Below are 21782 nucleotides of genomic sequence, written 5' to 3'. Positions count from 1 at the left end.
ATAGAAATGACCCAAAGGCTAAGTGAAAACCAAGTTGGTTGAAAGCTGGAAACAATGTTTTTATGTCTGAACTCCGAGAAAGCAAGTCTTGTCTTAATCGTTTGAAGGAAGCCACAAAAAGATGCTGTGAGGACGAAGACTGAGAAAGAGGAAGGGGGGGTTCTGTTCAAAGGCCATGTTGCTGTGAGACTCCAGGGCCATTCAGTGAACTTGGGTGTTGGTGAACGGAGGCGTCACACAAAGGAGAGCCTCCAAATTAGGAGCACAAAGACGCCTCTATGGGAGCCTCCCAGCGAATTAATGAGCACCGATACATATTCTCACAAACAGCTCATAAGCATGGGGGGGTCACGGGATTGGATTCTCGCAGCCATTTTGTGCACGGAACAACTTTTTGTTAGGATGGTTTGGAAGTTACCTTGAAAATTGCACATACCTGAAAAGTTCAGTTCATCACAGACTAAAGTTAAACAGCACAGCAAACTTCAACTCATCGGTTTCTTTCATCATTATTATTTTTAATTATTTTTTTAATGTGCTACATTAACAGTGCCGTATTTAAAGGTTATGAGAGGTTGACAGTGATTGGCTGCAAATGGATAGGCTCAAAAATGTCTCTCAATTTTACCTGCCTGAGATTTTCTGCATCCCAACTGCAAACTAAAAACATTGTTTTATCTATTCTGAACGTCTAACACTATTATGGCATTTCATTTAAAAATTTAAAAAAAAAAACTTTAAAACAGTAACAGTTGTTTTCTGCAAGGGATTTTTTTTCTTAGAAATTAAAAGAATTCTTTTGTGGAAGATTTTGAGGGTTTTTTTTCTTTCATCTGACTATTTATTATTATTTTTTGCAGGATTATACAACAGTAATTCCCCATCTGATTTCCACCAAACACAAAAATTATATATATTAGTACTTCCATTTCTATGACATTCCAACTTGTATTAACCAATTGGCTGCCACTGACGCTGGTAGACGTCCATACCCATTTTACTGACAACCCCCAAGTGTAAGACTTGATTGGACGTCTATCGCCGTCAGTGGCACTGAAACACAACCATTAACTGCCAGCGACCAAGTGTGCAAGAGAAATCAGTGAGTGAGCACACATGGAGCTCAACCCCGGTGCAGTTAATCTCTCTAATCGCTTTCTTCGTCTCAAATCCCACTGTGAACGCGATTTATATATTCAACAACACAGTTTTACAATAGATTTGCACGCACATTTTTTTTCATTCTTAACAGAATTTGGAAGCGACAGTTAAACCTGCAAAAAAAAGTTTGCAGACTCAAAACAACCCGTTGTTACTATCATATTGATAATAATAATAAATAAAAGTGCACTCACCCATGTTTAAAGGTGTTCCCCGTGAGTCCGAAGGTGTAAGATGCAAGTTGTCGGGTATTTTTTGGTGCACCACCGCAATGAGGGAGTCCCGAGATGCGCACTAAACTGGACGCTCGCAAACACTTTGGAGAATGCCTAGGCGTGTGACGTCATTTTAAAGAGTGGGCGTGGCTATGAGAGTGGTGGACTGATGAAAGATATACTCTTATCTTTTTTTTTTTCTTAAAAGAGATACTCTTATCTATTTTTTTCATAAAAGACACGCTCTTACAGATGAGTGGTTAGTGCGTGGAGTTTGCATGTTTTCCCTGGGCCTGTGACGGTTTTCTCCGGGTACTCCGGTTTCCTCCCACATTTCAAAGACATGCATGGTAGGCTGATTGGACACTCTAAATTTCCCCTAGGTATGAGTGTGAGCATGAATGTTTTTTTTATCTCCTTGTACCCTGCGATCGGCTGGCCACCGATTCAGGGTGTCCCCCGCCTCTGGCCCGGAGACAGAAGGGATTGACTCCAGCACCCCCCGCGACTTTAATGGGGATAAAGTGGTTCAGAAGATGAGATGAGATGAGTATATGTAATGTAAAAAACTAAATATAAAAAGATGCTGCAATGTAATTTAATAGATGTTGTTGTGCAATAGACTTAAAGATCCTTGCAAAGTGTCCTCGAGTGACCTCGTTCTAAGTGCATTTTCCACTCGTATTGACGCCAAGAATATTTGTCATGTTGGACATGGACTCTGAGCAGACTGAACGATTGTGTGTTGTTTGCCTCACTCAAACCAATCACCATCCGGTTACCAAGGAGGTCCCGGCGGCCCCAGGGCCGATTTGGCCTTTTCACATAGGGCCAAGTGGGCGACGCTCCATGGGATGTTTCATGGTGACATGGCGAGCAATACTTGCAAATAACAACCAAAAAAAAAAAAATCTTCAGATCTAATGAGTGCGTTCAGAAAATGGACCATTACAAACCCCAGTGAAAGTTCTGTAGAGGATCCAAACCAGATTCTCAATGATTTACTGCCTTGTAAAGTAGCTCATGGTCTGTTTTTGTTCTTTAAACACACAGGAAAAAACTTTTGGGTTCAAAAAAACTATTCAAAACATTTCCCAATTGCTGTTTCTAAATCCCATTTATTCCGCAATGTCTTCCATTTTTAGATTTAACAGTCCAGTTTACAGTAAGTGAGCTGACTATTCTAATTATGCGATGATGGAGATGAGCAACTGCCACTGACTGTGATAAATGTCCGATTTAATCTGGGATGGCAGGCAAAGAGTTCAAGGTAAGTGCTGGTGATGAAAATGTAATTGCAATGTACTTCTGCACAAACTTTTATGCTACATTCAAATGCAGTAAAGCCACTAAGTTAATGGGCAATAAGCCAAAGATGAGCCGTAAATAATCGCAAATAAATCTGCTGTCCAAGGACATTGAAATATGATGGTTCACATAACAACAGTGCGACGCATATTTGCAGTGGACTCATACTCCCAGTGGGCATTTTTGGGAGGGGTCACATTTGGACGAGTCATCACAAAAACAAAAGAGCAAGTATGCGGGGCCTGCACACAAGTGGGTCACCACCGCTCTTGTTAGTCACCGCATGAGTGGAGTGAGCAATCTTTTCCACTGTTAAAACGCAGCAAGCCAGCAGCCGAGAAAACTAGAGAAAAAAACGAAAAAAAAACGTTTTGCAGTGACTCAAAAAACATTGTAAGTTTAGACTTCTTATTCTTGTTGAAAAAAATCAAGGCCAGATGGAGTGACCTTACTTCCTAAGACCCCAAAAAGTAAAGCTACCAAGGACCACTGCAACTGTGCTTTGTATTATGCTGCTATCTAGTGGTTTGTTACAGTATTCATTTACTTTACTTTATATACTACAGTACTTTGTTATCCATTTATTGTGTTTTTTCATGCCCAATGGAAAAAGACGTTTAAAATTTCGAATTTTCAAAGGCTATTTGTCCTACAGTTTTTGTCAGATTCACAAAAAACTCACAACAATATCAAGGGCTTAGTTATCAAACACTTTTTGGCCAGGTCAAATGCGCAAAAATGTGGCAAAAAAACTTCTCCATATATTTCCAATGTCTATTTTCAGTGGCACAAAAACATTTCCATTTATTATTCATGACAGTTTTCAACTTGGAACTACAAAAAAATATTCATTGGCAGTAATTATTTCTGACAAAAAGTACTTAAATTGCCCTAAAACGAATAAAAAGTGGCTTTACAGAATTTGCACCTTTTGGTTTAAGGTTGAAGTGCAACCCAAAAATATGCCCAATGAAAAAGATGATGACAGAGATATTTTAAACTAAAACTAAATTATTTCTCAGAATATTTAATCTCACATTTGATTCATAATCTTCTTTTCTTTGCCCTAAAACGCCCCCCCCCCCCAAATAGACCCTGACCCAAACCATATTTGACCTGTTGCTATAGATCTACAGAGACTACAAATCATATGTAAGACATACTACAGTCTGTGTTTAACTTAAATCCTGTACTATGGATTCTATATTTAGTGGTAATGGGAATTCCTTTTTAATAATAGCAGAAAATGAAGCATGAAGAAATATTTTCCCCAAAGTATGACTTTTATTATTAGTAATTTTCATTGTGTTTTTTGACTCAAATGAGAATGGCATGCACACACACATGCATGTCAACATAAATCAACATTTTCAATTAACAAGCGGCAATGAGACGTGTTTTTTTTCCCCCCGCTGTGTGGAAGTAAATTTCTCCAGAGGACTCCTGTTATGCTCCCTGACAGATTAAAGGAGTAGTGCGCCTGAGTTTACCTGAGGGAAATTATCAAGTCATTGGCTGACAGGCGACTCATGTTGTTTGAATGGTATCGCCCGCTAGCAGACGCCGGTTCCTCCGAGTTGAAAAAGATGCATCCCGGTCGGTGGGCGATGTTTCTTGGTGCTTTTTCAACTTTGACTATAAAAACCCATCTGTGCACATGGCTGATTGTGAGATGGTGAAACACCTCCTGGCATTTCATTGTCTAAAAATCAAGCTCAAATTTCAATGCCGTAGTTGTTGAGAAACAACTATTAGTTTGTATTCCTGACAATTCACTGAACTTTAGGACAATTTAGATTTCTCAACGCATGATTTGGCAAAGATATCGCCAGCCCTCGTTACCTCAGCAGAGCCGGGAACATTGTCAGGGACCCATACCACCCAGGTCACAACCTGTTCCAGCTGCTGCCCTATGGCAGACGCTACAGGTCTCACAAAGTACCAACAAATAGGATTAAAGACAGTTTTTTTACCCACAGCCATCAAGACTCTGAACTTACAGTAGCACAACACACAATCCCTTCTGTGGAATAACCTCGGAGTGAGGTAACATGAAGGACGTTGGGCAGTGATCTGCCTCCTGCTGGCTGACTGAAGGTAAGTGAAAGAAAGACAGTCAGAGGTAAGTGATCCATTTTATTCTTTGTTGGCATCTGCAAGGCAAAGTTTTTTGCAGTCGCTGGGATGTGGTTGTGCTCAGAGTGATGCGATGTATCCATCACGGCAGAGTGCCAACTAGTCTGAAATTATCACTTATTTGGGCCTTTTGCCAGGAAAGCACACTTTGTGGAGAAGCACTACCAATTTTGTCATAAACAGCCAGGTATGATGACAATTAGGCTTTTCTCGAGTCAATGATGATGACAAAGCCTATGTCTGATTATTATTATTATTTGGGGTTGGGGGAGAAAAACAGTGTACCTAGAGGAAACTCACGCAGGCACAATGAGATCAATTGCCAGCCAAACACAAACCACACCAGACAAATGTTTTAAGTTTTGATGATTCCCATTCGACACCACAACCCCACAGTGTTTTTTTACCCCGTGCACAATGTCAATACCAGAGACTTCTATTTTATTCATTGAAAGCTTTACTGACCTTCTACCATAAGAAAAACAACTATCACTAAATCACAAAAGTCATTCATGAAGACAGCTTTCAAAAATGAATGAGATGAGGGCATCTTATCCCTCCTGCCCTGTTTTTCTTTCTTTTTTCCCCTTTTTTTAAACAAATAAGCCTTATCGGCCAGTCCTGAACCCAAATGCTATTCCTATAACCGTCTCTCGTTTCTAGCCGCTCGACCTTTTGGGAAATTGTGCTGCTACACTATATTATGAACATAATAGCTTATTGTCTCACTGCTAGCCGTGTAACCATTCATTACTACATGCAATTGTTTAAACAATGGCCCAATACCGCTTTCATGGGATCAGCCACAAAGGAGCATTTTACCTTTAATTTCTCCCTCTGCATCCTGTTATGAATCTGTAAGATATTACCGGCTCTGTGATGTATCATTAAAAAGTGTTTTTTTTTTTTTTTGGGCTATGTTTTATTAAATAGTGCTGGAATAAACTCAATGTGCTGTTTTTCTCTCTCCAAAGGCTTCATTAGAAAGACATCAACCAGGGAAAGCTTCATCACACACATTGATTCTCAAATTATAGATCCAAGGAAACCGCTGGGATATAATACAGTCAGCCTGAAATGGACATTTAAATCTTGTTAGCTTTTTGTTCAACTATGGTTGTGAATGCTACTGTTGCAGATGATTGACGACCAATCCATTTGATCTGTGATTATTCGCTGCCAGCCTCTCCCATCTCAACTGGATTGTACGTCTATTGCCGTCAGGTAAGTGCTGAATGTTCTTAAAGCATCTCAAGTGTCAATCATTCCTGCCGGCTGTCCGCATCGTAACAGCACCCCCTCCTCCCTTCCCTCCCTCACCGTTATCACCGCCGAACCATTTTTAGCAAACCATGGGGCAGTAAACACAGTTTCCATGGAAACACGGCCCAGACACACATTGATAAGCGGATTGGAGCAGCCGTATTTCTCCGATGAATAATGAAAGCTAAGAAAGTGGTGAGGGCTTTTGGCTTGTCGGTGCAATTAATGGCCGCCAATAGGAATCGGTTTGATTTTTCATTATGAAGAGTAGACAACCAATGGCTCTTATCTTATGCTTTGGCAAAATGGGCAACAATTTTCCTACAAGACACATTGATCTGATGCATGTTTGTTTATCACACCAATGTAGGGGTAGAAGGATAGGAGTAAATCATCAACATTTTATTGATAATATTTTAGTTCAACCTCAGGTACATGCTATTTAATTTAGGTTTGGTAGCTTGCGTATGACCAAAACTATTTAGCATGAAGAAATGCAAGAAGCCTGTCACATCTCGGTGGGCTTTGGGGGCCTCCACGGGATGCACTCAACATGTCTGACATCCCAAAACAACAGCACAGCTTGGCGACCATACCACACTGTGAAGGCTTGTACGTAAAAATAGTGCGGTGAATTGTAGGCCATCTACTAAAAAAAAAAAAAAAAAAAGATGTAGTATTACCATTCTGTATCAATTCTTTCAATGATAGCCATTTTCAGAAAGTAATGATTTGTTTAAGTTCAGGAAAATTGTCCCAATCTATACAGTATTAACTCACTGCCTACCATTGAGGGCAATAAACGTCCAATGTTTTGGCCCAAAATTATTGAAGATTATTTTGGCTTTTCATCCTTTGGCATTTCTGATTGCAATTCTCATAGACCAGGGGTAGGGAACATATAGCTCAGGAGCCATATCTGGCTTTTTTGATGGGTGTATATGCCTTTTTAAATCATAATTTTTCTTCATTAGACTAAAGTGAAATAATGTTCTCAAAAGAATTCAGACATTTTTTAAACTTTCAAAGTGGTGAGATGAATAATAAATGCTCACATTTTCTTGTATTTTTACTATTAAAATCCTGAGTATGGCTCTCAAGGAATAATGTTGGAAAATATGATTAGTTTATGGTTCTCTTCGTCAAAAAGGTTTCCGACCCCTGTCATAGACAAAAGTTTAAACACCCTCTTATTTGGGACAGTATGGTGTTCAAACTCTGATTATTAAACACCAATACACCACAGTAACCCATGTAATACTTGCGACAGAAATAAAAACTTAATGGAGACCTTCCAAACCCACCCTTTCTGATTAATCATCCTGTGTGTGTGGGTGGTATCCAACTTTCAAAGACACCACAGGACCAGAATAGTCTACCATCAATAGAAGAGGCCGCTTGATGGTGTCATGACAGGCCATCCTCTTCATACGCTCTTCACCACTTGACAGGCTGCGCGCTAATCACTTTTATGAAGCCATGCTTCTGCACGCGTGCTGTTATTTTTCTTCCTTTTAACGTTGCGATGAGAGAACACACACACTCACTGGCAAAACGGCTATCTAAATACAATGTCACGCATTCATATTCAACACAAGCCTCCGTGTGCGGGAGATTAATTCTCGCATACATGTAAGCTGTTCCTCTGTGTAAACGGTGGCTTTGCATATTTGCTGTAAGCGCCTCTCAAAGGACCAACTCATGTAAACTCGCCAAGAAACACATATTATCAATCTTGCTTCATTCTGAAGGATGTGGAACAAAAGACGTGTCCATATTGGAAATAGATTGGAGCAAACAAAACTACAATCATGTTTTAGTGCCATTTACGGTGCTAGACGTCAAAAGCTCAGAGCCATTTCACCGAAAATGATTTTGGGTGTGTGTATTGGGGGTCTTTACCTCCCACTGCGAGCACCTTAACACTTTGTGTTGTGCACGTCAATTTGCATTGTCTCATGAAACCTTACCTTCATTTCTCAGTGATAGGATTTCCATTTTATGGATACATTTTGGTGTTATGTTTATTCATGTGAAGGTACATGCAGACATGATTTTAAAATATTTTTAATGCCACTCCAGGAGATTAATTTCGGGATGACTACTGTTGTTTTTCTACTACAAAGAAATAACAGATCATCATCACTATGTATCATCATTAGTACTTGAGTTAATCAGGCGCTATGAAGATTTATTATTATTTTTTTGTTACTGTTTTTGCAGAGGGCTGCATAAAAAAATGTGTTATATGAAGTTGCTATGCGAGAGCTGTTACCATATATATATATATATATATATATATATATATATATATATATATATATATATATATATATATATATATATATATATATATATATATATATACACGGTATAAAGGGATCATCTGCTGTCTTCTACTTGCTGCCACTTCATGCGAGCAATTTAACGTCAACCATGAGAGGAGTTATTTATTTATTTTTAAATCCGGATATCCACAGAGTGCTACGCTGAAGCTCCTATGTTAGCACTGACAAAGCCGAATCTAACAAGCACTGAGGTTATCACAGAACACTGTCTTCTGTAAGAAAGCCAGAGCAAAGTAGATCTTTAACTTTTCTTTGCAATTGAAGTGACCCATTTTAAAAGTGAACTTTTTTGATTCCACACTTGGTATGAACTTGCAAAACTGTTTGACTGAATTTGAATAAGGGTCTTTCAATGTAAATATACCATGTTAATAAATGAAGCGGCTTATATGTGGATATGAATACTTTTTCAAGTCAGTGTAGATATTGAAAATGTTCCAAAGCACGTTCAAGGTTGTGGCTTGGGAATCCTTTAGTTTGGCATTCGATTTACCCCTTCAAGACGTAAGAGTTGTGATCGACAAGAAAGTCTCCCATTACCAAGGAGAAGCGTGAAGGTGATAATTTAGAAACATGCTTGAGTCCAAATTGACACAACCGATGTCGGGAGCACGTGCCGACACATACGAGTCGCCGAGAGCTCGTTTTTTTGCGACGGCAGAGGGATTATGATAATTGTGTTGTGGCACAAGAGAATTAGAGAAAAAAAATCCCCCTTCTCTTCAAGAATACTCATTAAAGCCTCTGAATTCTTCGAGCGAGTGTGTTGGCAGCCAATCGAAAGAGATCCCAGTTATTCTGCTGCATCCGTGAGTGGAATTAGTGGGAAGACGAGGAACAAAGACATAAAGAATCGATGGAGCCACGGGTATTTCGTTAGGTCAGGTCCACTGCACCTGAATATCAGATGCATCCGATGTTTGTTAGCTTCCACGTGAACTCTGTTGGCGGAGTCCAAGTGCATAGGTTCAACGACAGTTGTCAGTGCCTGCAATAACTTACAAGATTCTCAAAACATTGTTCCTCAATGCAAGGCTGTCATTTATTTTTGATTTGTTGAATAAGGCAAATTATTCAGAGGCATCATTTTGAAGTTATCAATGGAGCGGAACATCCTTCTTAGACAACAATACGCCCTTAATCCCATGCTGAATAACAACCCTCATTTTGTGTGCACGTGTGGGCGGCTTTAAAATTGCCCTGCTTGTTAAGAGGCTGTAATTTTTAATGATGCTGTGGATTTATGACAGTTCCCCCATTCAAGCTTTCCTTTCTCAGTCAGAGATGTTACTTTTTCTTTTAATGACGCACCGGTTTGACTTTTCCTTCTTTAATTTGCCCAAGCCACCTGGCCCAAAGATTCCCCCTTATTAAACTAATGGCCGTCAGTGCCATTAAAATGACACCAGAAGCTCTGCTCGAATGTCATTATAGAGCTGCTGCTGCTGCTGGCAGACAATGTGAAAAGTAGAAAAGACACGGTGGTTATTTTTGCCACGAATAAATCAGGACACATTATGCAAGTTAAGTTTCCTTCACTTCCCATCCAAACTAAATGTTGGCACATACATGCGTATTATAACAGAGAAATCGGGGCTTAGATGAAAAACAAGTTGTATTGATGGATGGAAAAAAACAATGTGAACAGGTGTAAAGACAATGTAAACAGGTTGTTAGCAATGCTGTTTGAAATTGGACATTTGTGCGATACAAATGTAGTGCCTTGATCGAGGTTCATTGGTTATTTGGTTTACTTGTTTGTTAAGGAGTTTCCATTCAATCAGTGAAGGAGGCTACTGGTATGTTTGATGCCTGCACATTAGCAAGGCAGTTGTTTGGCCAAGTCATTTGGTTGTTGGTAAGTGAGTCCGTTTATTCTCTTCTGACTTCATTGACTTCAAAGGTTGGCAGTAAATAAATCCCGTCTTAGTAAGACGATTCATTCTTTGGTTGTCAGTCAGTCGGATCCCTCGCTGTTTGGGCGTGGTTATTTGGTCAATCAGCAATAGTTTTTTTTCTTTATGGTTGTTAGTTTAGTCCGCTTGCATATAAAAAGTTGGCAATGGATTAGTCAGTCAATTTGCTTTTTTGTTGTTGTTGTTGGACAGTCAATTGTCTATTTTTATTTATTGCCAATCATTTAGTAGTACTCGTTTGCGTTTTAGTCACTCGGTACGAGAGTCAGTCTGGGCATTAATACTTTGTCATTTGGTTGTTATTTGGCCGGTCATTTTGTTGTTGTTTTTTCATAGGCCAGTTTTCTGTCATGAAGTTTATCAGTCAGTCATTCCAATAGTTGTCATTATTGGGTGGACAGTTTGGACTGTTTTGGCATTTGTCTGCAGATCAAGTGGGTATTCAGTTAATGTTGTAATCAAGCAAGGTGTTTTGCTACCTTGTGTTTCTTTGCGATAACTGTGTAAAATCGTCATTAAAAACTTCTGCAGAAACTTGAAGGGTACCAGGGAAGCATAAAAAAAGGAAAAGAAAAGTAATTTTGTTTGTGAGGAGGCTATGATTTTAATCATAAATACATAAAGGAAGCCGTATAAATTGGTTGATTCATTCATCTTCGTAAGGATTGCGGGGGTTGCCAGAGCCTATCACAGCTGACTTCGAGCCAAATGCACATGGTCGCCTCTCAGCAAGGGGCACCAAATTGGTTCAATTAAAAAAAAAAAAGATCACAACAATACTTATATGTACTTGTTGGTGATTATTTCATGGTTGGCTTCTGTTTAAGGGTTAAATTTACAGTTAGAGGGGGTTGTGCAGAGAGCAGGGTTGCACCCAAATGCAAGGAAGCAGGTAGACATGGGGAATGAGGGAGCGCTAATGTAACTTTAATAACTTAGACTTATTCAGAAAAACTACAAAGCCTTAAATACAAAAAACTGGGGAAAGTAACAAATTACCAACTAAGACAAATGAACCAAACCTTATATGGGGAGAACAACGAGCACTGGATGTGAATATCCACCACCATTCGATGCAATGTGACACTGGTGACCTCAGCATTAAAAGAGGCTGCTTTTCCTCAGGATCCGAAAGGCCAGTGTGATCAAGAATCCGGTCGGTAACCGAGCAACGCGCAAATATGGCCTTGAGCGGGTCATGCTGTGAAAGCACACACACATTACACTTGCAAGAGTCTATCTTTACTTTTCAATTCTTTGCTTGCTATAGATGTCCAGTCCATTTGGCAGCTCCAACAAGTCTGGTAGGACGGATGCAATTTTGCTGATTTATTCTTACCAGAAACATATAGTGACAGGGAGAACATTTAGATGCTCTTTCACTGGATTTCAGTTGTTGCGATAGATCCACCTGTTGCACTTCATGCAATAAAACACTGTAGTAATGACTTTGTCTATAGATTTCATACTGGGAATGTAATATTTGAAGTAAATTGGGTTACAGTTTCTTTATGAGCAAGGAAATATACTGGAAAAAAATGCTTACAGGGGAGTGACAATCACAGCCACTTAGTGTAGATCTTTTTCCACACAAATACATGATTAAAATTTTTATCAATTTCAATCGGAAATGTTAATCCCAACGTTGCCTCTCTTATAGCCTCTCCTCTTTCCTGTCTGTCACTCACATCTCATCTCGTCTCGCTCGGAGAGGCCAACCTTTGCGCCTTCTCCAATCACATCCCTGCGAGTCTGTTTCCAGGGTAACCAGGGCACCAAATACTCCCCATCTAGCCTCTCACTGACTGCTACAGCCTTTGTTTACATTCTATGGACTATGAAGGGTGACCCAAAAAAAATCTGCTTTTGTGTGTGTTTAAAATCCTTCAAAATGATGCAAAATTATCATATAGTCAAAATACATCATCTTACATAAGGGAATACATACTGTACCTTGCGCGTGCGTGTTCCATTGGAACCCAACGCACGTTTGTCACTTATGCGCGTGCGCGAAAAAAAGGGAAAGAAAGGCGTTCCTAACCCATTCCTCACTCTGAGTGCACTTGCAAACTGTCTCCATATCCTTCGAGGGGAAAAAATAAAATGCACACCTTTTTTGATCTTTTATAGTTTTTGATCCATCTTGCGAATCTCCCCTCTTTCTTATTTATTTGTTTATTTTTTTAAAGAGTTTCATGCAAAAAAAAGTATGCTGTGGAATGTGCCAGCCGAGAGCTGGACCATGCGGGAGGAGACGGCTTTTTGGGTGAGCGCTGACAGATGGAAGAAGTAAAAAAGAGAGCCCCCGGTATGCAGCGCACTTGGGTGATGCTTTGGGGGGCTTTACTCTTCAACTTCAGGTGAGCTAATAAACGCCATTTGACGGAAGTTTTAACCACGTGCAGCCCTTTTTCGCCACGGGGTGTACGTCGTCCACCAGCGTGCGTAATGCGCTTTAACGCGCGGTCGCATCCATCCGGTGGGATGCTTTCACCGGCGTGTTTAGTTTGCTTAACCCGGGCATGTCTTCCAGGCTGGCGGACACCAAGGAGCGCGACCCCCGGTCGTCGTCCAACATGTCTCCGTCTGACTTTCTGGATTCGCTCATGGGTCGAACGTCCGGCTACGACGCGCGGATAAGACCTAATTTCAAAGGTTGGATTCATTTCAAACATTTATTCACACACGACAGCAATGATAATAATTGATTAATGATGATTAACAATGATTCATCTATTATCCGGGGTATGTTTCAACTGTTTTGGACACGCGCCTATATATTCATGAATGCATTTAATGTTATTATCTGTGTTAAAAACGTATAATACATTTCCATTTTTGTGGGTTTGGATGAGGTAAATCTGTTGTTGCTCTTGTTTTAAATAACTGACTGCCATCAACAAACCTTGCAACTCAGGTTGTGTGATTATTTTTGTAAATAAACCTAAGATCTAGCAAAAAAAAGTAAGCAGTGTGTATAAAATTGCTTTTAATGAGAAGATTCTTAGACAAACAATCACATCAGTTACAGTCACAGGAAACAGCGCTTTCTCCCTAGTGCCTTCCACCAGAGTCTTATCCCAGTCCTCCCAGATCGTCTTCCAGAACTTTCTGCCCCCACCAGTTGCTTATCACCACCCTTAATTGGGGGACTGGGATGTCACTTACAATGTGGCGTAAGATAAGCATGAATGTTAAATTTGAGCAGATTTACTCGAACATAATTCGAAAACTAGCAGGGATGGCAGCCATCATTCACAAAATAGATTAAACGTCGATGTAAGTCAATGGCAGACAATGAGTTAACGAGAGAATTTGTAATTCCTGTTTAAAACCATTTAATTTGATGAAGTAGATTTGGTATTTGTGTTGTGAATCAAATGTGTTCAATGGTGACTGGACTGTATTACAGCATCTTCAACCATCACAACAACGATTATCGTCACTCTGAGACCATTTGAATTACAATAATACTTTTTTTTGTCATAGAATCTGTGGATATGAACACTATAATCATCCTTTTAACCATTTTTCAAATCACGATTAACAACATTTATCCCGATTTATCAAATTTAAATACAGGAAATCTGATACTCTATAAAAAAGTATATATTCAGCACTTTTACATCTATGGCAAATAACAATTTATAAACCAAGCAGAATGACAGTTATAATTTTGTCAAATCTCAGTTATTTTTCTACTTCCATGTTACTAATTAAATGACCACCACGCCATATTTCCCCCTCATCCATCCCATCACAAACAAGTGTGTCAAGAGAATAGCAGCGTTCACAGAGAGGTCTTGATAAGTGTTCACAGCAGGCAGGGGGGCGTTACCCTGACAGGTCCAAGTGATGGATGGTGCCCCTACGGCAAGGCCGTGGGCTTCCCGTCTCGTGTGCTGTGGAGATACAAACAGCATCTGTCGCTGGAAACGTGAGGAGAGACCCGGCTCGCCACAAGTGGGTTCTGGTGGGCAGGGATGAGTCCAGCTGTGTTTGGGGTACTCCTGTTTGTTGTCGGAGGCACGTGGCACAGCAAGTGAGGAGTGTAGGAAGACACATGAATTATTAGCTTCAAATTGGGATTACAGTGATAAAGTCGTTATTTCACATTTGTGGTAAATTAATATCTTTTTTGTTAATATAATGCATGATTTTTTTTACATTTACAATACTTTTCCCCAGTTTATTGATGTAGTGCTAGGGTGTCAGACTCGAGTGGGTTCGCGGGCCGCATTAATGTCAACTCATGTGGGCCCGACTATTTTAGATATAATATTTAGATTTTTTTTTTTTTATAAATGGATTAGAAGAACTGGATTAAAAGCTCTAAAGATCTAAAACAATGTTTATTTTAGCTTTTTAAATATGTTTTTAGATTTTACAATATGATTTTTGAACTGAAAACATAAAATATGGATTAAAAAATAAAAAATAAATGATTAAAATGGGGGAAAATCAGGAAATTTAATATACATTTATACTTTTCATTTGAATTTCATCCTAAAACAGAAAGTTGGCACTCATGATTTACTTTCTCGGGCCACACAAAATGATGCGGTGCGCCGGATTTGGCCCCCGGGCCGCCACTTTGACACCTGTGATGTAGTGTGTATTTTATCAAATGGCATTACAAAAACTCACAATTCTGAATTAAAAAAAAGGTGGGGTTAAATTCCCAATTTACACATTTTCCCTTTCGAATGCAGCCCAAAGTTTATTTGGTAAAATATTTGCCATCCAATATAAAAAATAATAAAATACACCTTTTCTGCATTTGCGTGGCATGCTTGTCACACCTTGACGAGCGCAATGCGTTGCTGAAGGATGACCTAGTTTTCTTTTTGCTGACATTGTTGAGAGCTGCTTTTGTTTTCCTACTCGGCCCGTTAAGTCTTAGTCAGCTGACAACAAAGCGAGGCAAATATTAATACAGTGTCCAATGCAATATTGATGAGGAAAGCGCGGGTAAAAGGGCAGCGGCAAAAGCTGACAACTTCACTTTGTTCCTATCGGAAGGCTTGCCATGGCAAAAAAAAAAGGCCTGCTGAGGAGACTTTTAGCTCAGTGCTGATGGTGACTCGATCAGAGAATTTTTTGGTGGTTAGACAAGATTGAGAAGAAAGTGCCGATTTAATTAGGGAGTTGTGAGGAAAAATTGAGGACATTCAGAGTTGTTGCATTTTTCATGAGCACATCTACACATTCCAAAACATCCATCATTGGATGAGTTCTAATGCAACATCCAACAGGTCACAGGCCACCTTTCTCTTATTTGGGCATTGAGTTTAAGGCGTGTCATTCCATTTCGCAAGCCCGCCCCTAAACGTTGCATGCAATATTTTTATCAACAGCTTCGGCTCGGTCACGGAGATGGTGAGTTCTTGGGCATTGTGGTCGCGTTACTGTGCACAAGTATCAGTGAATGTGTTATCTGTCCCTTAACTGCAGGTCCGCCCGTTAACGTTACCTGCAACATATTTATCAACAGCTTTGGTTCTATAGCTGAAACTACTATGGTGAGTTGAGGGCTCGGAAGCATTGATTGAATACATCACATTTTCTTTTTTTTCTCCATTTTTTTTAATTCAAATTTGAATTAGGGTTAGTTTCTTTTTAAGATTTACTATAGTAATGTATTGCTTGAAATAAGTCTGTTAACCAGTTAGTGGTAAAAGATAAGTTTTTCACTTAGGGGAAATGTACTTGTATTGTAAGTTTTGACGGAAAAAGAAAGACAAATAAGAAGTAGAACTTGAGTTAAATAGTTTAAGTCGCCATTTTAAGCAAAGTGGACTTTCAGGAAGCATTGAGAAACATCATTGTATGTTTATATTATTCTGTTGCCAAAAAGAGTCAGAAATGCTCTAATAGTGTCACTTTAAAAGGAAAACTGGACAAAAAAAGTGATGGTATAATTGAAACCTAATATAATTATAAAATAGACTTCAGTGAAGTAGTTTGACTCAAAATGTTACGCAAACTAATTTGCTCAAAATTCTGTTACAATATTAAAATGAAAAAAAAAACTTGGGAATACATATACCAAATAAAACTAGTTTAGAGAAGTGAGTGAAACTTGTTTAAATTAGCATGATTTATTGTTTCATTTTTTTAATATGCATGCACCATTGACCAATCAGGGCAGAGTTTAAATGTAATCATTAAATGTTGAAATTGGATCCAGTCAAGCATTTATTATTGACAATTCATCTATTTGAAAAGTAAGATTTAGAATAAAAGACCAACTAAAATTGATCGAAAAACGACATGGGCATTTTCAACCAAAATTGACTTGTGAAAAAGGCATTAAAGGTTATAAAACACTAAAATAAAAGAGCACCTTAAATACAATAGTAAAAAAAAAAAACATAAAATTGTTTCTTGCTATAAAACATTAGAGTATTACTAAATGACAGTTTAGATGTGAATATGTATTTTTTTTCAGAACAGCGTTCTCAATTGTACTTCAGCTTAAAGGTTACATTGTACTTCTTTTGCCCCTCACGCTGCGAATATAAATGACACATTTAGCTTACTGCTACCATGAATCCTACATCCTTTAAAAAAATATATTAATCCAAATTCATAATTCATACAGTCAATCTCAGCTGCTTAATCTCCATAAATCCAGCCAATAGCAATGGGAGCGTCTAAAAATGCTGATATGCTAAAATATCCCCGCTGCTAAACATATAAAAATACAAAAACAAGTGGCTACGTGCAAGAAAATGGCTGCAAAGCTTTATAATGGCTGCTAATCACCATTTAGATCGTGAATAGAGGATGTTAATTTGCACATGGGTTGGGAATTACACGGATTCCGACACAGCCGGCGATGCTCAGAAGGCGGCGACGAGCTGATGAAATGTCAAACAACATAAAAGCATGTCACGCCGATGACACATGCTCCGAGCTAATAAACACATCATTTGCTTTCTATTATAGCGACTGCATTATTGCGTTTAATGAGAAAAGTTGTTGCAAATTGGTGCGCCGCCACTTTGTAATCAGCAACATATAAAAATATATCTCACAGATGAGCAGATTGCAATTTGGTTTTTTTTACTCATTCATTTTATTTTAGTTTGTGTTATGGTTTTTGACTCAAAGGCTCCCATTGATGGCGATGGAGTCCAATCCATAAGAAATGTGGGAGGCTGGCTGTGATTATTTGCGGTTGAAATGCATTGGATTTCCATCTCAGTCAATGGAAGTGAACACGTTTATTTTTGTGTTGTTGCTTTGCATGGGAGATGTTTCAATTCGTCATCATGTAATTTTTTTACAAATTGTTGCAGACTACCGCGAAGTGATCCTTACTAAAGGTGACAATTCTGGGGAAATTACAGGATTTTGTATTTTGGAGGGCAACATTGATTTGGAAGCACTGGACTCAACGATGAAAACTATTGATTTTCATTTTCAAAAAACGTTCCTCCAAGAGTTCAAATTAAATGTCAGAGAAAGTTGTTTTGGTCGAACTGATGTTTTTGTTGCTCCACCTGAACTCAACTTAATAATACGGTGGTAGAACCTAATATCAAATGTCAGATTGAATGACGTTATCTATAGAACCCAGAAAAATATTTATGTTATTTACAGCATTCCAGCAATTAGAGCATAACATAAAACGTCATTTTTTTTAAAGATAGCAATTGAAGAAGTCCCGTGCAGAAATTCAAATGAAATTTGGATTTGCAACAAAGAACCCTAGAAATTCGTGTACATCTGTTCAAAGACGTTTCTTGACATAAAATTAAAATCAAGCATTTTGAATCTGTTTCCACGATTACAAACCGCAACAATTCCATGTTAGTAAAAGCAGGTTTGCACTAGTAAGACAGTTATTCTTATCCAGTATAAAGTAAAGTGTCATCTCAGGGATATGAATACTGTAAATTAAAGTGCATGACAAAATCACAAAATCACTATCTTTCAAATTATACATTTTTTTCCAATCTAAGTTTAAAATAAGTCAGCCCACGGCGTTGTTTTGACAAATGTATTATTTCAGTTTCAAATTGTCATTTTTGATCAAGTTTACTCACCAACGATCACTTCGCGGAGGCCAATGTTCTCTGTCATAGCAATGTTTTCTAATACAATTTCCCACTGCATTTCAAAGGAGATGTTGTATTAAAAAAAAAAAAACAATGCCAATGTGTGATCAGCATGCTCCCTTTCCCCCTAAGCTCAATAGCTGTACTGCAAAAATATGCAAATCGCTTGTCGTGTCTACAGGATTACAGAGTGAATATCTTCCTGCGGCAGACGTGGAATGACCCCCGCCTGGCATACAGTAAATATCCAGACTCCTCTCTGGACCTGGACCCCTCCATGCTGGACTCTATTTGGAAGCCAGACCTCTTCTTCGCCAACGAGAAGGGCGCTAATTTCCACGATGTCACAACGGACAACAAGCTGCTCAGGATTTTCAAGAACGGAGATGTCCTCTACAGTATCAGGTGATGGAAAGTGAGGAACTCATTGACTGCCAGTGCTTACAATATATGGATTGGACATTTTTGTTTATTTAGCAGATGTGATGTTTAAGGAAAATAGGGTAACACAGGTGGGGGGGGGGGGGGGGGTTTATGAGGTCTAAATGTCGTTTTTATTGGTGCACACTTTAATCGTACAGTTGCCAGGAAGTGTCAGGCAATTGGAAATTCAAAACAATTTGAAAAAATAATAATAATGCAAAATTCAGTAGGTGTAGTACGAATGATAAATGACCAGAAGGGGAGTAGACTTTTAACGAAATTACACTTACAAGTTACAATGGTAGATACACTTAGGCAGATATTGCTTTTGTGAACTGCCTTTGGCCTTTAGGTAGTAGTCATCTAGTTGAGATTGTTCAGACATTTGCCTATAAGGTTATGCAGTAAGACATAAGCACGGCAGAAATAAGCAGATACCTTGCTAAGAAATCCAGCATATATGTTTCTGTAACATTAAGTTTCTGTGGGATTTGTTCTGGATTTGTTGCATTTTGGTACTGATCTTAATGACATCTAAGCAGGGCACTTACATTTGACTGGCCGACATTTTCGGTATGATAGAAATGAGCATAAACTCTGCTAACAAATACAGCATATGTTTCTGTAACATTAAGTTTATGTGGGATTTGTGCTGGATTTGTTGCGTTTGGTACTGACATCCAAGCAAGGCAATTACATTTGACTGGCTCACGACATTAGCGGTTAAAACCTAGTGCCAAGATGGTCACAAAACGTTATCTGGCAGTCAAAATATGCATCCGTTGTTGTCATTTTGTGTTTGTGTTGGTTGTGGCTTTTATCTTTTGCCAAAGTGTTCAGAATTTGAAAACATCTCTCCAGCTCGATACAATCTGCCTCAATTTGCTAATTCTGCAATCATGACTGGACAGAGCCACCTAGAAACATGTGACATTGCAACAGAGCATAATTTTTACGCTTCATTAGCGAAGTCCTATTAAAGTTGATGTGAACTCATTGCCTGGCATTGACATTCATATCCGTTGAATCGATTTTGACCCGGTGGCCTGGCAACGATCATTTGCTGCTTGCCTCTCAATTGAAATGGATTGGACGGACTGAACGACAACAGCAACTAATGTTTGCAAAAATTGGCGCTTTCTGCCCTTCCATTCGTACAGTGAACTAATGAGTTTTTCTGTGATAGCTAAATAATGAATCCAAAAAGTGAATATTTGGTGAATTCTTTCAACATAGAAGGTTGTAGGAACATCGTTTAAATTAGATTTGATTCCATCCATTGTCATTCCCCCTTTGACATTCCATCATTCAATTCATGTAGATTTTTAATGAAAGAATTCTGATGGAAAGCAGGTACAGTAATCTCAGCGGGGTTTGTTAAGGATAAAAAGATTAAAGGAAAAAAATGGGAGTTCATGGTGGGTTTCCATGAATCCAAAGACTTTTTAAGGAGTTTCAATTCCAATTGGGAACTTTAATTAAGGCCAATAGTTGCATAGAAAATAGCACATGTATGAAAATATTTCATTCCATTCCAATACACCGTCACGTCCAAGAGGAGCCGAATTCAATCTTCTGGACACAGAACTGAAAGTGTTTGAGTCTATTACGAAGGCTGCTTGGGGCTGAGTGGTGCTCAGGTGTCGAAGCAGAGCGGGTCGACGCCTGAAATGAAAGCTGGTTAGCCTCCATCGCTGTTCATGGCAGGGAAAGATGGCGGGGCGCCCAGTGGGCACCCGAATGTCTCGGCGAGACAATAAGCTGCAGTAATGAAAGTGTGATTGGAAGCCGCTGGAGTGAATCTTGCTGATGTATCCCAGCAGAGCACAAGGGAGACACGAGAACACCACTTGTGCATTTTACTACAGAGTAAAGTCTCCTTTTTTTATCATTGGTGTCCTTTTATTTGTTGTGGTTTGTATCACTGACATCACAGGCTGACTCTTATCCTGTCCTGCCCGATGGATCTGAAGAACTTCCCAATGGATGTCCAAACGTGTACAATGCAACTAGAGAGTTGTAAGTGTCATCTTTTTTCTATATATGTTATAAACACTATTATAGCAGTAGTCATAAGGGTTTTGATTTATTATGGAGTTAAGATCAGGGGATGTCAACGTGATAACTGTGAATTTGGGACACCAGTCACTCTTTTGTGATCAGGGAATACAGAATATACATTACTTTTATATTTTGCATTACTTCTATTTTTTTATTGACTTCATAAGTCAGCTGCACACCAAGCAATCTGAAGCTGAATTTGAAAAATGTTGCGATAAATGTACATTTATATGCGAACTATTGTTTTCTATCTTTGTTTGCCAAAGATTAAACCGATGTGGCTTTAAACACCTAATGCGGATTTGTTGGTGTAGTTCATGGGTGTCCAAACCGTTCCTCAAGAGCAATAGTGCGTGCAGGTTAGGTGGTGGTGCTTGATCATTTGGAGCAAAAACCAGCACCCCACTGCTGCCTTTTATGGAATAATTTGGACAGCCCTGATGTTGTTGACTCATAGTTGTATAAATGGGTACCTAATTGGTGTTTAGTCACCAAATATGTCATTACCCAATCCAAGTTATATTCAGTATTTGCCTTTCTAGTTAAGCAAACATCACTGCTAATAATATTTTTAAAAAGACATCCAAATTTAAGCTGTAAAAACTGAGCCTTATCTTCAGCTTTCACAAATATTGAGTCACAATGAATATTATTATTACCAAATGAGCTTCATTTTGCCTTTGCTCTCTACAGTCGGCTATACTATGAATGACCTGATCTTTGAGTGGCTGGAGAAAGGTGCTGTGCAGGTGTCAGATGGTCTAACGCTGCCTCAGTTCATCATGAAGGAGGATAAAGAGCTGGGCTACTGTACCAAACATTACAATACTGGTAAGTGGTAACTAACCTGAGTCACCTTTTATTCAAATTGACTTTGTTTGATCA

At 38.9% G+C, this 21782-nt stretch overlaps 2 protein-coding genes across 5 annotated transcripts in view; one reads left to right on the top strand and one right to left on the bottom strand.

The window, feature by feature from the left end:
- Positions 1-1500, bottom strand: part of gpm6bb (glycoprotein M6Bb) — a 28874-nt gene extending 27374 nt beyond the window's left edge. For both annotated transcript variants that reach the window (XM_077727790.1, XM_077727791.1), the window contains exon 1: positions 1356-1500. In XM_077727790.1, the coding sequence (XP_077583916.1) occupies positions 1356-1359 (4 nt within the window). In that variant the 5' untranslated portion in view covers positions 1360-1500. The remainder of the gene's footprint in view (positions 1-1355) is intronic.
- The window catches only part of glra2 (glycine receptor, alpha 2), a 46066-nt gene that overhangs the window by 19807 nt on the left and 4477 nt on the right, over positions 1-21782 (top strand). Inside the window, exons 4-12 of one of the 3 annotated variants that reach the window (XM_077727789.1) lie at positions 2522-2646; positions 4664-4781; positions 5959-6044; positions 12537-12707; positions 12881-13002; positions 15802-15869; positions 18595-18818; positions 20773-20855; positions 21591-21728. In XM_077727789.1, the coding sequence (XP_077583915.1) occupies positions 12628-12707; positions 12881-13002; positions 15802-15869; positions 18595-18818; positions 20773-20855; positions 21591-21728 (715 nt within the window). In that variant the 5' untranslated portion in view covers positions 2522-2646; positions 4664-4781; positions 5959-6044; positions 12537-12627. Of the gene's footprint in view, positions 1-2521; positions 2647-4663; positions 6045-12536; positions 12708-12880; positions 13003-15801; positions 15870-18594; positions 18819-20772; positions 20856-21590; positions 21729-21782 lie in introns of all 3 variants that reach the window. The other 2 variants (XM_077727786.1, XM_077727788.1) reach the window with 2 other exon arrangements.

Source organism: Stigmatopora nigra, chromosome 11, assembly GCF_051989575.1.
Source record: "Stigmatopora nigra isolate UIUO_SnigA chromosome 11, RoL_Snig_1.1, whole genome shotgun sequence".
In the NCBI taxonomy this organism is placed as follows: Eukaryota; Metazoa; Chordata; class Actinopteri; order Syngnathiformes; family Syngnathidae; genus Stigmatopora; species Stigmatopora nigra.
The sequence above is the reverse complement of the archived record's forward strand: the minus strand, read 5'-3'. Positions and strand labels throughout refer to the sequence as shown.